This window comes from Callorhinchus milii, unplaced genomic scaffold (genome assembly GCF_018977255.1).
Source record: "Callorhinchus milii isolate IMCB2004 unplaced genomic scaffold, IMCB_Cmil_1.0 Scaffold2, whole genome shotgun sequence".
In the NCBI taxonomy this organism is placed as follows: domain Eukaryota; kingdom Metazoa; phylum Chordata; class Chondrichthyes; order Chimaeriformes; family Callorhinchidae; genus Callorhinchus; species Callorhinchus milii.
The window spans coordinates 72683354-72699695 of record NW_024704743.1 but is presented as its reverse complement, the minus strand read 5'-3'; the positions used below and the strand labels follow the sequence as shown (position 1 = coordinate 72699695).

The 16342-nt window shown below is 40.1% G+C and overlaps 1 protein-coding gene across 1 annotated transcript in view; it reads left to right on the top strand.

Moving 5' to 3' along the window:
- The window catches only part of cdk14 (cyclin-dependent kinase 14), a 266289-nt gene that overhangs the window by 223931 nt on the left and 26016 nt on the right, over window positions 1-16342 (top strand). Inside the window, exons 10-11 of the mRNA XM_007897534.2 lie at window positions 3853-3916; window positions 9339-9387. Of these exons, the coding sequence (XP_007895725.1) occupies window positions 3853-3916; window positions 9339-9387 (113 nt within the window). The remainder of the gene's footprint in view (window positions 1-3852; window positions 3917-9338; window positions 9388-16342) is intronic.

The following is a 16342-nucleotide window of genomic DNA, read 5'->3' as shown; positions in this document are numbered from 1 at the left end:
CTGTAGTGATCTATATATTCTATTATTTTCTAATTTCTCTAAGTTTGCCTTTTATTTTCAAATAGGAATATTTGAATGCATCCATTTCAAATTCAAATAATACATATTACATCAAAATATTACTCCTTAGCAATTTCCTTATTGGCCCCTCAATAAAAAAATTATAATAATTTGGTCACTCAATTCACGACTGTTTGTGGAACACAGTTATGCGCAAATGGCTGCCACATTTCACCCACAAAACATAAAGTTAATTCACTTCACAGTATATTCTGTGAAGTGCTTTGAGACATCTAGAAAACAACAACAAAATTACATTTGTATAGCGCCTTTCACATCAGGAGAATGTCCCAAGACCCTGGACAGACAGAATTTCGGACCCGAGCTGGGAGTCGGGGAGGATGGAGGGCAGGGGGGGAAGCAGGGAGATCGAAAGCGCAGTCGAAGAGGAGGGTCTTGAGATGGGTCTTGTAGGAGGCAAGGGAGGGGCGAGATGGAGGGACTATGGGATGGAATTCCAGAGGGTGGGGACAGAGGGGCAGAAGGTCCGCCTGCAAATAGTGGGGTGAGTGAGGTGGGGAATTTGAAGCAGGCCAGAGCCCGTTGATCGGAGGGAGCAAGCAGAATGGTAGGGGATTAGGAGGTCGCAGAGGGAGGAGAGAGCAGGACCATGGAGGGCTTTGAAGGTGAGGAACAGGATCTTGAACTGTATCCTCTGTGTGATGGGAAGCCAGTAGAGTCGAGCAAGGATGGGAGTGATAGGGTCATGGACCCTGGTGCAGGAGAGGACACAGGCTGCAGAGTTCTGGATGATCTGCAGCCTGTTGAGGGAAGAGTTGGGGAGGCCGACAAACAAGGAGTTTGCATAGTCCATCCTCGATGTAACGAAAGCGTGTATCAGGGTTTCAGTGGCCTGCAGTGTGAGACAGTGGCGGAGCCGGGCGACCTTGTGGAGGTGGGGAAGGCAGGGCGAGTCATGGCGCAGATGTGGGGTAGAAAGGATAGTTGAGGGTCAAACAAGACACCAAGGTCTCGGACTGGCTTAGCAAGGTGGAGTGTGCATCCATGGATGGTGATGCTGTCAGCGCCTGAGATGAGGAGGTGCTGACGGAGCCAATCAGGAGAGCCTCGGTCTTGTTGAAGTTCAACTGAGAAAAATTAGCTTTCATCCAAAACTTGATGTTCAATAGGCGTGATAAGGCAACAACAACGTGGATTTATATAGCATCCTCCACGCCGGATGGCGTCTCAGAGCGCTTCACAGTAACGGATCCCGGGGCCGAGCGAGGGGGAGGAAGGTGATCAAAGGCGCGGTCGGAAAAAAAGGTCTTCAGCAGAGACCTGAAAATAGGAAGAGAGGGGGTGAGGCGAAGGGAGTGAGGAAGGGAGTTCCAGAGCCTCGGGGCATAGTGGCTGAAGGCACGGTCGCCGAGGGTGGAGCGGAGGACTTGGGACAAGGAGGAGGCCAGACCCAGAGGAATGAAGGCATCAGGCACTGTTTTGAGGAGAGAGGAGGTCAGAGAGATAAGGGGGTGTGCAGAGGAGTGGAGGGATTTGAGGACAAGGGTGAAGACCTTGAAGTCGATCTTCTCTGGGATAGGCAGCCAGTGCAGTCTGGCAAGGACTGGGATAATCGGGGAGCGGAGTTTGGTGCGGGTGAGAATGCGGGCGACAGAGTTTTGAATAATCTGGATTTTATGGATGGCAGTGGAGGGGAGACCGGTGAGGAGGGCGTTAGAATGGTCCAGCCGAGAGGTGACAAAGGCATGGACCAGGGTTTCAGCAGTTTTCGTAGAGAGGTATTGGTGGAGATGGGCGATGCGTCAGAGGTGGAAGAAGGTGGTGCTGGTGAGGGACTATATTACATGCAAGGATTATTATTATTATTATTTCTCAGTAAACCACAGCAGAAAATCTCCACTAATGATGTTCGTTTCCTGGCTACGAGTCTCTCAGGGGCAGCTCTCCCCCCTCCCGCCTCCCCAACAGCCAATAAATTCCTTCCAGCAGAACTGAGGTTAGGAGCAATATATGGGTTACTGTAAGAAAAATCCCATTTGTGACCTTGGATATTCACATATGCTTTGCTTTTATCTCGTCATCTACTCCACGTCATTTTCTAAAAGACAATTTGTATAGCACTTATTGGCACTTTTTTCATTGTGTTACATTATTTTGTAAATAGGTGTTTTTCCATAAACGCCTAGTCATTATGGCTATAATCCATCCTCGTGGATGGTATATGAAGGGGAAAAATTAAAGAGATTTTTAATTCATTTGAAAAAAAACTTTCTGTTTGAAAGTTATTTGAGCTCACATCACAATTTTTCAACTGCTGTTCGTTGTATGAAGGTTATCGATTCAACTAAGAGATTGGGGTGAGAGCCACATTGGTTTATTTCCATTTTTAGCTCTTTTATCTTTATTACAATATTCTGGTCAGGTTCCTAACAATACTTCTGTAGCTGAAATCACTGAATTTTTTATCTCATATAAGAAAAAGCTGAATAATTTGAGCTCAAACCCTTTACAGCTGCAGATAACCATAGATAGACTCTATCTATTATTCTATAAATGAATAGGAATTCATAGTGCAGAGTGCATTGCTGTGAGTGATACGCTGAAACTGAACAGGTCATTCCTTAAGCATCAAAAGGTAAATAGAATTCTAGATTTGAATACAGAAGCAAGGAGGTAATGTTAAAGTTTGCATAAGATATTGGTTGGATCGCAGTTGACATATTGGCTCCAAACTCACTGTAGAAAGGACACTTGCAGCAACGAAGAGGGTACAGTTGAGATTCACAATGAATGACAAACAAAGCTTAGAGTTACATGAATAGACTTAAATTCAATCTAGTTCACTACAGTAGAGAAGATCAAGAGGGCATCTAATAGTATTTTTAAAATTGTGAATGGTTTTGGTAGGTTAAGTGAAGAACAGTTTTTTTCCATTGATCGTTGAGTCACTAACACGATTATCAGAATTAAAGAAGTAGTTAGGAAGATGTTTTACATACAGAGGATTGTTAGACTGCAGAATGATTTATCATGAATGGCCAGGGAATCAAAATCCATAACAGAATTTAAAAAGATAAACAGTTGAGATACAATAATATTAAAAGGTAAAGGGAACGGAATTAGAGGAGATTGTCTCCAATAGGGGGAACTGCTACTTGTAGTATTGGAACAAATGCCTTTCCTCTGTGCTGTAAGTTTTCTGTGATTTTTGTTTCTAACTTCTTCAGTGCTAGAATGACAGATTGACAGGTTTCAGATGACAGCAGAGTTAGCATATGTGTGAATAAATTTGGTTCCAAAAATTCTGTTAATGTTGTGTCACAAAGTGTGTGCTGGGGAATACTATTGATTGATGAGTTATCAAGACAAGAATACAGTTATCAAGAAAGATTTGACAGATTGAAGCTTTTCTCTCTGGAGAGGAGAAGACTGAAAGGGGATCTGATAGAGTTTTAAAATTATGGAAGGATTTGATAAGGTCGATGTTGATCACTGATTCCACTTGTTGGTGAGTTCAAAATGACGGGAGCATAATATAATTTAGCCAATAGCAGATCTGAAAGGAAGTTTAGAAGGAACTCATTTTATCCAGAGGGTGGTTAGAAGTGGGACTCTTGTTGGTAGCTGTGGTTGAAGCAAAAGGCATTAGTATATTTAAGAGGAAACTTGATGCACACATGAGGGAAAAGGGAGAGAATAGGAGAGGTGGAGGCTCACGTGGAGTATAAACTCACTAGCAGCAGACTAGTTAAGCCGACGGACCTGCTTCTGTTCTGTAACATCATTTATAATGTGTTTTTAATTTTTTTAAAAAATCTTTATTTCTATCAGGTGCTGGGCACTCCAACAGAGGAATCCTGGTCCGGAGTTGAGTCTCTACCACATTTCAAGCCAGGTAAACCTCATAGAATTTCAAAATATATCAAAAGTGTGCTTTTGTATTTTGTTTTAAACAAATGATGCTTTGAAGAGTTGGCTGCTGATACAAACCAGTTAAATATTGGCATCAAAAAAGCAGTGGTATTCAAAGGGATTCACTAATAGCGACTCTGAGTTACTAATGGGAAATCCTGATGGAAACTGGCAGAGCATTATGGCTGAGTTACAGGAAACCCACAATCTACCCCTCATACTGGAAAGAAGCCTTCAGAGGGATTTTGTTAGAGGAGATGGAGAGAAATTATTTCAATTGGCTTGTGAGTCAGTGACTAGAACGCATCAATTTAAGATAGTTAGCAAAGGAGGAGAGGGGGAGATTAAGTCGGATTATGGGCAATGCAATGCTGGATATAGTGGTCAGGTTGTGTATTAGCTTTTTAAGAGGAAACTAGGATATCTAAACAGTAGTAATGAACTCCAGTTAATGACCTTCCACCCAGCACCAGTTTAGGCTTGATGGACTCAATGGCCTCTCCTATACTGTAATTTCTATCAGCCGAGGTGAGAAAATTGAGCTGAGGAGATTTTTTTTGAAAAGGTACAGCATACATACACAATAACAGCGTACTGTATATTTCAATTTAATAGCAGCAGGTGGCAGTAGATCCCAGCTTCTCCTTTAAAACCTCACAGCTCGAGAAGTGGATGAGACTTGACAGTCACTGATATTACATTTCATTTGTAAATGGCATGTAATTTATTGCATAATTCTGAGGCATAAGCTTTTTTCATTTAAAATGTGTCCTGAAATTAGGGTGTACCTTAAAGAAGATGGCACCTTGGAAATGGCAGTAATTGCAAAATTCCCTTTTCTTCCACAAACCCCAAATTTGCCAATAATTTAGATTCAAGTAAATTGGTAATTTGGCAGCTTTTTTTAAATAAAAAAAAGTTGTTTGCATTTGTAAATTAAATATTTTTTTAAAAAAGGTGTATTTGTAAATTAAATCTGTTATTAGTTCTCATGGATTTAATAGAAGTATGACATTTTAAAAAATAATACTGAAGTTTTGTCTTTGTACTACGACTAAACTCTGTGATTCTGGCATAGTAATGTAGTGCAATGTAAAAGCAGTTTAGTTGCGTAAAACATTTAAGTCTTTATTCCTCATTCAATATTCTACATACAAGCTAACTTCCCATTTAAGACATTTTACTATTGTTACTTACATCCATCACACATCCCTCTCTTTTCCATGCTGATATACAACATTACCCTTGGGCTACTGCGTTAGTTCTTTGCTCCAGTCATCAGCAGGGGTTCATGGCTTCCGCCCAACCATTACAAGATGTTTCATGTGTCACCAGTAATTGAGAACATAAGATTTATAGAATCATTACAGTATAGAAGGAGACCATTTGGCCCATTCTGTCTGTGCTGGTGATAGCTCTCCACTGGAGCTATCTACTTTGATTCAATTTCATACTCTTTAACATTATTTTTTCCTTTACAAAACAAGGAAGGGGAAACTACAATTTGGCCCATCAAAGTCCTTTCACCAACCACTTATAATGGACTTGACCCGAGATATTTAAATTACTGAGGCAATTTTCTGTTTAAATCAACACCAACAACAAATTGCATTTATATAGCGCCTTTTTAGCACCAAGGTGCTCGATTTCCAAAGGAAATTCTAACATAATAACAGTAAGTAATCCATGCACTTTTTATATAGAACAGCAGTCAATTTATACAAAACAGTGACCCACAATGACCAATCTTACCTGATTGCCAGGACACCAAGAGAAAACCTCTTTCTTTTTGAATAGTGCTGTAGGGTCTTTAAATTCCATCTGAACACGCAGATGGAACCTCAGTTTAATGTCTTATCCAAAAGGACAACAACTCTGACAATGTGTTTCCCAAGCGCTGTACTGGAGTGTTAGCCCACACTGTGAGTTCAAATCTGTGTGGGACTTAGTCAGACCCACAATCTTATGACTTCCAGGTGAGATTACTACCAATTTAGCCAGGTTCGGGTTCAAGAAGGAACTAGATAGATGTCAGAAGCGGAATGATCAACAGGAGTATAGGGAAAAGGGAGATAGATGGGGCTGAGTGGTTGCTATTTCAAAAATCCAGCCCTGACATGATGAGCTAAATGATCTTCTTCTGTGTCAACATAAGAACATAATATAAGAATGCAAGAAATACTAGATGAAAAAAGACCAAGGTCCATCTAGTTCACCTTCCACCTTCCTGGCAGTCGCATGCACATATGTCCCAAACTACCTATGTACTATATCCCATAATGTTATTTCCTAAAAAAAACTATCTATTCTGTGCTTGAAAAAATCAACACTTCCTGCTTCAACCGTCTCCCTAGGGAGCCTGTTCCACAGGTTCACTATTCACTCACTGAAATAGTGTTTGCATAGATTCGCTCTAAATTTACCCCCTTCAATCACAGGCAGTGCCCTCTGGTTCTACTATTCTGGACTAGTTGAAACAGCCCGTCATGATCTATACTGTCTTGCCCCATTAGAATCCTAAAGACAGAAATCATATCTCCTCTGAATCTTCTCCTTTCCAGCGTGAACATGCCCAGTTTACTTAGTCGCTCTTCATAGTCGAGTCCCTCCATTCCCTCAATCATTTTGGTTGCCCTTCTCTGTATCTTCTCGATTTCTCCAATATCCTTTTTGTACTGCGGCGACTAGAACTGTACACCATTCTCTAAGTATGATCTCATCAATGAATCATACATGGCAAGATTACCCCACTATTTTGACTTGCTATTGATCTTTGGTACATCCCAACATCTGGTTTGCAAATTGCTATGGTTTTATAGGTCCTATGTGCTGCACAAGAAGCATCACTGACATTACTTCCTTCACTAAGTGTGCTTGCACAATGTGCAGGAAGTAATGATAGTGTCACTTCCTCCACCGAGCACACATGCACAGCATGCAGGAAGTGACTTCAGCAGCATTTCCTGGGCATAGTGTGCATACTGACATCACTTCCTGGCAATGCACAGGACATCAGTGGTGACTTGACGATCTGGCCATCTTTTAATGCAGGAAGCCAACTAGCCAACGTCAAAAATGCTTTCGCTCCACAATATTCAAGTTCTCTAAGCAAACCCATGCACAACTGGGGCATATTCAACTGGGGCCACGCTATGTAGCTTGATGAACTAAAAGACCATGTTATTAAAGAAGTGTTGGCAACTTGGTTTAAGCTTGTGTGACTGAGAAACCTGTACCTGGAAAATGAAAGCATTTATTAATTTGTTTGTCCTTTTTTTTCAATTCAACGGAAACGTTGAATCACTCGGGGGTTTGAAAATATATTTTGTCAGGGATTTAATTTCCAAACAGCGAAATCAAATTATGTTAATATCTGAGTAAGCAGCCTTATTTGCTGAGACATTGGAAACATAATCATTAAAATGCCTCCATGCTGACAAAACCCCAGTGAAAATAACAAATGCCGCACAGTGCTCGGAAAGGTTTACTTGTTGGCTTTTCTTTACACTGATGAATTTTAAATGGAATCCGCTGAAAACCTAAGTTCAGCATTGTAGCTTAAGGTCAGCCACACATATTTGCAGGAACGTAGAGTAATGAAGTGCTTTCATCTGAGGATCAGTGGCTTAGTGTGAAACCTGTTGACCTTCCTGGAGATTATTTGCTGTGGTAACCTGACACAGCAGTAGATAGGGAAATCTAACTTCATCAAAGGATATTTACATCAATAAAATCGGTTTGTTTCTGGGGATTTTTTTTAACCAGTTGAAAGTCGTGGACCGTGAGGGACACCCCCACAGAGACTTTCACGTTACACTGTAATTCTTTGTAACATTTGCTTCCACCGAGGCTGCAATAATATTTTCCACACCAGTAGATCTTGTTGTAAGAGGCAGATATTTCGTGTTTTGTTTTGCTTGATAAGGCTCTGTTGTCAGAGTAATTTCAGGCTCACTGGGAACAAGCCCACAACACCAACCCACTCCCAGGAGAAGAAAGCAGACTACAACAGAAAGGGAAATAATCCAGCAATAGTCAACTGAGGGCAGCAACACAAACCAACAGGACCAGGAGTCAGTGGAGGCATTCCCAACACCCCCACCCCAAGATCAAAAAATCACTTCCATCCCTAAACACTCATTACTCCCAGTGTATTCACAGCCGTGTTAACAACAGGTTTAAATTTACCCTATTTCAGAGAATCTAGAGTTTGTCAAATTCTTAAATACGGCCTTAGCTTTGAAGCCGGGTTTTCTGTAAGTTCTTTGAAGAACTACACAAAACCGGCTTCAGAGTTAAGACTCAAGTTAAACAATTTGCTAAATTCTACATGCTCTGAAACGCTTTGTTAATGGAGTAAAATATGCACTTTATGCAGAAAGTGGTGAGAATGTGGAACACACTGTCCAAAGCTGTGGATGAGTCACAATGTATGAACGAACTTAAGAGGAAACTTGATGTATAGAGAGGGAGAAGGGAACAGAGAGATATAGGAGAAGGGATTAAGAGGGTGGAGGTTTGTGTGGAGTATAAACACTGACTAGTTGGGCTGATTGATTTGCTTCTGTGCTGTAATATTCTATATAATTCTATATTTCTTCTTCGCCCTGAATCTATTAACATTTTATTTCTCAATAATCAAAGAAGTGAGCCCTCATATGCTGCACATCCTAAAAATCAGCTTCTATCTTTAGACTGAGTTCCAAAATTCCACACAGTATTAAACTTTTTTTTATATAATAAACATCTTAAGCCTTAGAATATGAGAAATATTTGGCTCACGGTTGGTCTGTGTGTGGTTTACGATTCACTTGGCCTTTTGTCTTCATGCAATTTGGTCTTTGCTCGAGTGTGACAAAGCTACTGATTAAGTAATAATTTAATGGCTATTTCCATTAATTACTTTAATTACGGATTTCACTGAAATGCCAAATTTAGAGTAGTAAAAACTGTAATGAGGGAACATAAATGGGGACGAATAAAACAACGATGAATAAATAGCTGGACACATAGCATAGTCATGATTTGATAATCCATCTGCATCTGTTGCAGACAAATTCTGCAGGATAAATTAGTCAGATTTACATACAGAATGCCACTGATGGCAAATACGTCTGTTAATTAAAGCTGCTGAATTAAACCAGCACAGATGTACAGTTAAATCCTGTTTGAAGTTTCACATCCAGGATCTTCTGCTCATCACACTTGTTAATTACCTGTGTAAACCACTGTTTTTTTAAAAAATATTATTTTTTAAAAAAGTAAATAAATAGTTATGTTCATTTTAACTCCGTTTTCATTATTTCTAAATTGTCTCTGAATTATGTAAAAAGTACTCCCAGTAGTGTTACTGTGATTAAGTTAATAGGCTGAAAACAACATAATCTATTTCCTTTTCCTTACAGATCGCTTCACCCAGTACAGTCCCAAAAAGCTTAGGCAAGCTTGGAATAAGTAAGTCTTTTCTAAATTACAGTTTTTCACATTCCTTCCAAAATCCTGGTCTCACCCACACATTTGTGCTGCATAAATTCTTAAACACTGCCACAAAGGAACATGAGAACCTGCTGAAGCAAATGCATAGCACAGCATTCATAGCAATAAGGGAGTTCCATACAAAAATGAGTTGTTTGCTGTTGCAGCGGTTGTTAATAAGTACTGGCAGGCTAGTATATAAGGTATTTGTAGCATTGGAAGTCAGATATTCTCAGTTAAGGATGAGGAATGGAGATCGAAATGGATCAGTTTTAATATACATGGATGGTCAACGAGAGTCTTCTATCCCGCTGCCTTTCCCCTTCCTTTCCCATATTCAGATTGTGGGGTATGTATTACGTTATGTTGTGCTTTCAGAGCTCTCTCTGTAACACTGTTGAACAACAAGTTGTAAGAATGGCTAATGTTGGCTGGAAACATCAGTATTACAGTTTTGTGAACAAATTGGTTGCTGCATTCACCTGGAATATATACAGTCACTAGACTTTACAGTAAATCCTGTGAGGTGCCCTTTCAATGTGATACAATATAAATCACAAGGATATATTTGCTTATGTTGTACTATAGTGCCTTGGGACGTCCTCCCGACGTAAAAGGCGCTATACAAATGTAATCTTGTTGTTGTTGTATATTTGTTATACTATATATGTTATACTATATATGCTCTATTATATACTTTGTACTATATACATTATACTACAACAACAACACAACAACATTATACTATATAATATATGCAAATTTCAAGATATATCCATATGTTCCTTAAATGCAAACTGCACATTGTGGCATCCAGAATATATTTAATATAGTGTGACTTTTAATCAAGATAAATAAATTGTTACAAATATAATCTGTATAGAGTGAATTATGGCAAAGCTTACCTGTCGAGAAGTAGGAAGTGCAAAAAGTATTTGGAAAGACATTACTGTCTTATCAGGGAGGATAATATTTGGCTTTACAAGTTGAATAACTGGATAATAATAAATAGTAATAATCCTTGTATTTGATATCACATTATCTAAAGGTCTCAAAACTGCTTCCTGCGCTTTATTATAAAAGGTAGGGATTTTATGGAAACTCAGAAGCCTATTTGCACGCAAATGTCCCTCTAGTAGCCATGATGTGAATGATCATTTTTTGGCTGGATAATTGTTGGCCAGGAGAAATACCCTTGGTAAAAGGTGCCATGGGATCTTTATCGTCCACCAGAAAAGGCAGATGGGATCTGGGTTTAACTTCTCATCTGAAGAACAGCACCACCGACAATGCAGCAAAGCCATGCATTCAAATGTCAGCCAGACTGGCTCATCAATATTGGATGTACAGTATTTGCTGTATAAATGAAACACCATTTTGAAACTTTTGGGATCCATTAGCAACCTGAATATTAGAAAACCCTTCTTTTCGAAGAAACAGAAAATGGGAAAAGACAGCAAAAAACACAGCTGTCACAGTCAATTTGTACTTTGACAGTGAGATAATACATTTTAAAATGTCCAGAAATTATACCTCAGTTTTGTTAACTGTCGCCTCAGTAATTTTAGAAAGAAAAACATTAATATCTAGTGATAATGAAAAAATAGTTCCCATTGTGTTGTTTAACTTGTGGTACCTGAGCTTGAATTCAGCCCTTACTTATTCGATAGAAGCTTCCTTTGTCAGCCAATTGTAAGGGGCTTAAGTAGAATGACATTGACCCATCTGAATTGAGTTCCTATAGGGTACTACTTCACAGGTCAAAACTGCCCATATTTACAACATACATTTGCAGCCTCCTTCCAAAAAGGAACAAGGAGACTGGTCTGGGCAATGGGAATGTGGTGCTGGAGCTAGGCCTGGGAACACCACAGTGTATGTTGGGTACTGCGAGAGTTTAATCAGCTAAAATAACATAGCTCGACATTGAAAGCGCTGTCTGGCAAGATTCACATTGCTTGTTCAGCTAGGACCACCCTATTCTGTTAGGGTTTGGCTTGCAGGGTTTATAGTTGCTGAGTGAGAAGAATTCCTGTCCCCAATGACTGGCCTGCAATTCCATATCCTGCTGAATGCCCAGGTTGACTGGTTTGTTATGAGCAGTACCTTGGAGTATTGCAGATGTGCATGGCACAGTAACCAAACTTCCAAGACCATCACAGAGCGTTGACTTGATGTTGGCATTCTGTGGCTAATCACCTCGCTTTGGAGCCAGCTCAACTCCAAGGAGATCCCACTTACCTCCCCCCTCTCCCAGGAGGATAGCCAAATCTATCTCAAATGGATGGAAGGTTTTGGATTGATTTTGGAAGTTAGCATGGTGAGCTATTTCTGTAGAGCATACAAGTGGTGCAACTGAGAGACTTGCTTGTTGTAAACAATGTGAATGAGTCACATACATCCATATTGGGATTAGGGAAGCCCACAGGATATACCTTAGGATATACTAATTCATTGCTAATAGATTGGATATCAGTTATGAATACTGGCATTGAACATAAGAATTGCTAGACGAAAAATGACCAAGGTTCATCCAGTTCCACCATCTTGGCAGTCGTATGCATATGTTCCAAACTATATACTGTATCCCGAGATATTATTTCCAAACAGAAATCTGTCTAATTTGTTTTTGAAAGAATTGACACTTTCAGCCTCCACCGTCTCCCTAGGGAGCCTGTTCCATACATTTACTACTCGTTCACTTAAGTATTGTTTCCGCAGATTTGTTGTGAATAGACTAACAGGTGGAGGCAGATTATGAAGGCAAATTCAAAAAGGGAATTAGATATCAATTTGGTAAGAAATTGATTGAAGGGTATGAGTAATGTAATGTAGAATGATTTTCTTTTTTAACTTTAGGACAAGCTAAATGAACAACACTGGTCTTTCCTGAACCTGTTGCTATGGATTCTACATGAGATGTTCAGTTTTGTGCTATCCTCTAGGATTTGCCAACTAATTAACTATTTAAAAGTACTCCAATTGATGCGCTTTCCATTCAATGAATGTCACATTATACTGGAGTGTGACAGCGTTGTTTTTCCCAAAGAATTTATTAATTCTATAAATTGACTGCATTTACGGTTGTCCTTTTATACTGACTGGTGCTCTTCTTTTCCCTCTTTTTCTGTGGAGAAACCTTGGCTTTCTTACAAGCAAACCTGCATTCTGAACGTGTTCCTATTACATTGCTCCCAACAATAACTTGCATTTAAACAGCACGCTTCATGCAGGATAGCATCTCAGAGCATTGAGTACACTGCAAGGTGATCATTTAATATAGGATTATTTTCCAAACAAATTACTTGACTATTAATTTTGAGTTTTATGTGGGATCCATGCGACATTCACTCTGTGAGTCTAATAGTAACAGCTGGTTTGCCAATAACAGTGCTTTTGAATACTTTGGACCCACCTGGCTGAGGAAGCAGACTGCTTTTTTAAATCTGAAAATATTTTTAAGCTAAGGAAACTTGCTAGTCAGCGTTGGAAGCTGCATATACCTTGTTTCCAATTAGCTTCACAGGACAGCAGCCCTATAAATGAAGCTGAGCTAAAATGGGAGATGTTCTTACAAGGGTGCCTGCAGTATTTAGATACCTAAAACCTTTAGCAACATTCTATAAAAGGTCATTACTTGAGTGTCTTATTTACAGGCTCACTATGTATCACAATAACCTTAAAAAGAGTAAGCTACAGGGGTATGAGTAAAGGGCAGGAAAATGGAATTGAAAGGATTGGTTTTTAAAAGAGCCAGCACAGACACAATGGGTTGAATGGCTTTCTTCTGTTCTGTAAATTTCCAACACTTTAGGACTGTGTGCTGATCCTGGTATCTTTGTTTTGTTTTTTGTTTTATTTATAATTTTGCCTAAAAAATACTACACTTGTCAGCAATTAGCTAGAAGGTTATGCTTGAAGGCTTAGTTGAGGAAGGGGAGGAGAGGCTCATGTGGAGCATAAATACCGCCATAGACCAGTTGGGCCGAATGACCTGTTTCTGTGCTGTATGTTCTAATGTATTCTAATGTAAACATTTCAATGTTATAGGCACAGCATCAAAAGCATGCCATTTTATATTATTACTATTTATTAAATTCTTCTTGGTACAGTATTTCTTTGATAATTTAAACAGAGGGAATGTATTGGTGGGATGAGCTTTTGGGACCAACGCCCTTTTCTCATCCATGTTAGAGCCTGAATGTATAGTGGTATAGTGGTCGTTAGGTCTTTAATGAGATTGTCAGCACTAGAACATAAGTGAGAGTTGAAATACTAGATGTTTTTGATATTTTATTCTCCTGCTATTTTTCATGCTATTTGGCATGAATCACAAATGGCAGGAGCTCACCTCATTCTGAATGTTGAGGAACGGAGAGAGACATAATATTTTTTCTCTCCTATTGAAGTTTCCTGCTCTTTCCTAACACTATTTATCCCCATCGTTGGCTTTTCCTGTCCCCGTTCATTGTATTATTTGTCAGTCTCCTGTCCTACTTTCTCTCTGGTCCTCACGTGAAACTTCTGACCCTTTTCTTCAAACCTTCCAGCAAAAAGTACCTGCAACAGCTACACTACTGAAGACTTCCTTCAGTGGTGATGTGAAAGAGCAGGAAAATCTAGTGAAAAACAAAATCATCAACTTGACTTCCTCAACACAGATATTGCTTACAATGCCCACTGTCAAACCTTCATGTCACATTTAACTCCCCAGACATATTCTCAAATTGGTTTTGATTGTAGTGAATGAATGTCAAAGTATCAATGATTTTTCACATTTATTTTCTACAAAGTCATTACAAATGAACACTGCAGTGATCAGGAACTTTAGCGCTCTGCATACCGATTCCACATACACTTCCTAAAATCACCCACTTCAAATTCCTTTAATACAATAAAAAGGGACAGTCACACTCAACTCCAAAGCTAGATTGTAGTCGATAGGTTTAAAAATTGAGACGTGACTGGTCTTCATTATAAGTGCATTTGGGTGTTTCCAAGTTCTGAAGAGTCAGGGATCCCAGCACAATTAGATTATTGCATTGCTCAGCAAAGAAATAATAGAAAATGATGAAACTGCATAAATAGTGAATGAAACATTTTAGCCTTGGTTGTCACCAAAATAAATAACCATATTGAAAAAGGTATCGTGTACGATCAGTAGGTGAGTTGGGAGGGGGACCTTGAGGAATCCAAGTCCTTTAATCAACTTTAAATGCCAACTATATGTTTCAATCACTAAGAAGCAGAGAGAGAGAGAGTTCTAACTCTCCCTAGTGGGTGCCAGCCACCCTGTGCGGGAACAACATAAGAAGATACACTCCATCGTCCAATTTACTAATCTGTGATTAGTGATGGGTTTTTCTAATGACTTGATCCCAAAGGAAATGAGCGACAGCAGAGATTGATAAAACAACAACAACAACAATTACATTGATATAGTGCCTTTCACGTTGAGAGGACGTCCCAAGGTGCTGGACAGACAGAGTTCGGACCCGAGCTGTGGGTCGGGGGGGGGGGGGGTGCAGGGAGGGAAGCAGGGAGATCGAAAGCACAATTGAAGAGGAGGGTCTTGAGGTGGGTCTTGAAAATAGCGAGAGAGGGAGCGAGACAGAGGGACTGCTGGATGGAGTTTCAGAGGGTGGGTGCAGAGTGGCAGAAGGCCCGCTGGCCAAAAATCGCTCTTGTGCTATCTACACACAGTCTAATGTCCTTGCACATTAAGTAACTGATGCGTTCTTTCAATGGAAGAGACAATAGGTGATTAATAGAACTTGAGCATCACGATTCCTTTGATACAGTGAAGGAACACTGCCTTAAGCATTTTCATACACAGTTCATGGATAGCTTCTCTGTGCCAAACAAGGAACAGCTTTTGAGTGAAAGATTACAAGAGCACTGGTTTGAAGTGTTATAATAATAAAAATAATATGTGTTTTAATATAACAACAACAACGACAACTTGGATTTATATAGCGCCCTCCATGCCGGACGGCGTCTCAGAGCACTTTACAGTTTCGGATCCCGGGACCAAGCCAGGGGGAAGGGGAGGAAGGTGACCAAAAGCGCAGTCGAAAAGAAAGGTCTTCAGCAGAGACCTGAAAATAGGAAGAGAGGGAGCGAAATGAAGGGAGTGAGGAAGGGAGTTCCAGAGCCTCGGGGCATAGTGGTTGAAGGCACGGCTGCCAAGGATGGAGCGGAGGACTCGGGGGACGAGGAGGAGGCCAGACCCAGTGGAACGAAGGCAACGTGAATGCATTATCATGTTGCCGTGCTGTCTCAAAGAGCTTCACAAGACTTGTTCCACAAACAGCTATGAGAGAATGACAACAACAACAAGATTCCATTTATAAAGCGCCTTTCATGTCAGGAGGACGTCCCAAGGCGCTGACACCCAAGTTCTGACATCAGTTTTTCTATAGAACCAAATTTAGATCCCACACAGCATTGTGATTTGACCAAGTTAATTCTCTGCGAACAATGCAGAGTGATTAAACCAACCAGTTGTGTGGATATGATTAAATGTGCAATCCTTGCCCCAAAAATGCAGCCACTTCTGACCAATGAGATGAGCCTGTCTCAGTTCTGACCTCTCATCCCTGAGAAGGGAGCTTCTCTTGGTGTCCTGACCAATAGTACCCCAGAAAAAATTGATCGTTCACTCCATGGCTGTTTGTGGGACACTGCTGTATGCAAATTGACTGCTGCGTTCACACACAAAATAGAAGGGGTCACTGCACTCAAAAACACCAGGTCAGATGTGATGAATCAAATTACCTATTTTTGTGTAACATTTTTATGATTGTATGAATCCAAGCTCAATAATATTGCAGCGATTGAGAGGATGCAGAAAAGGGCAACTAGAATGATTCAGGGGATAGAGCGACTGGACTATGAGGAGCGATTTGGTAAACTGGACATGTTCAAGCTAGAG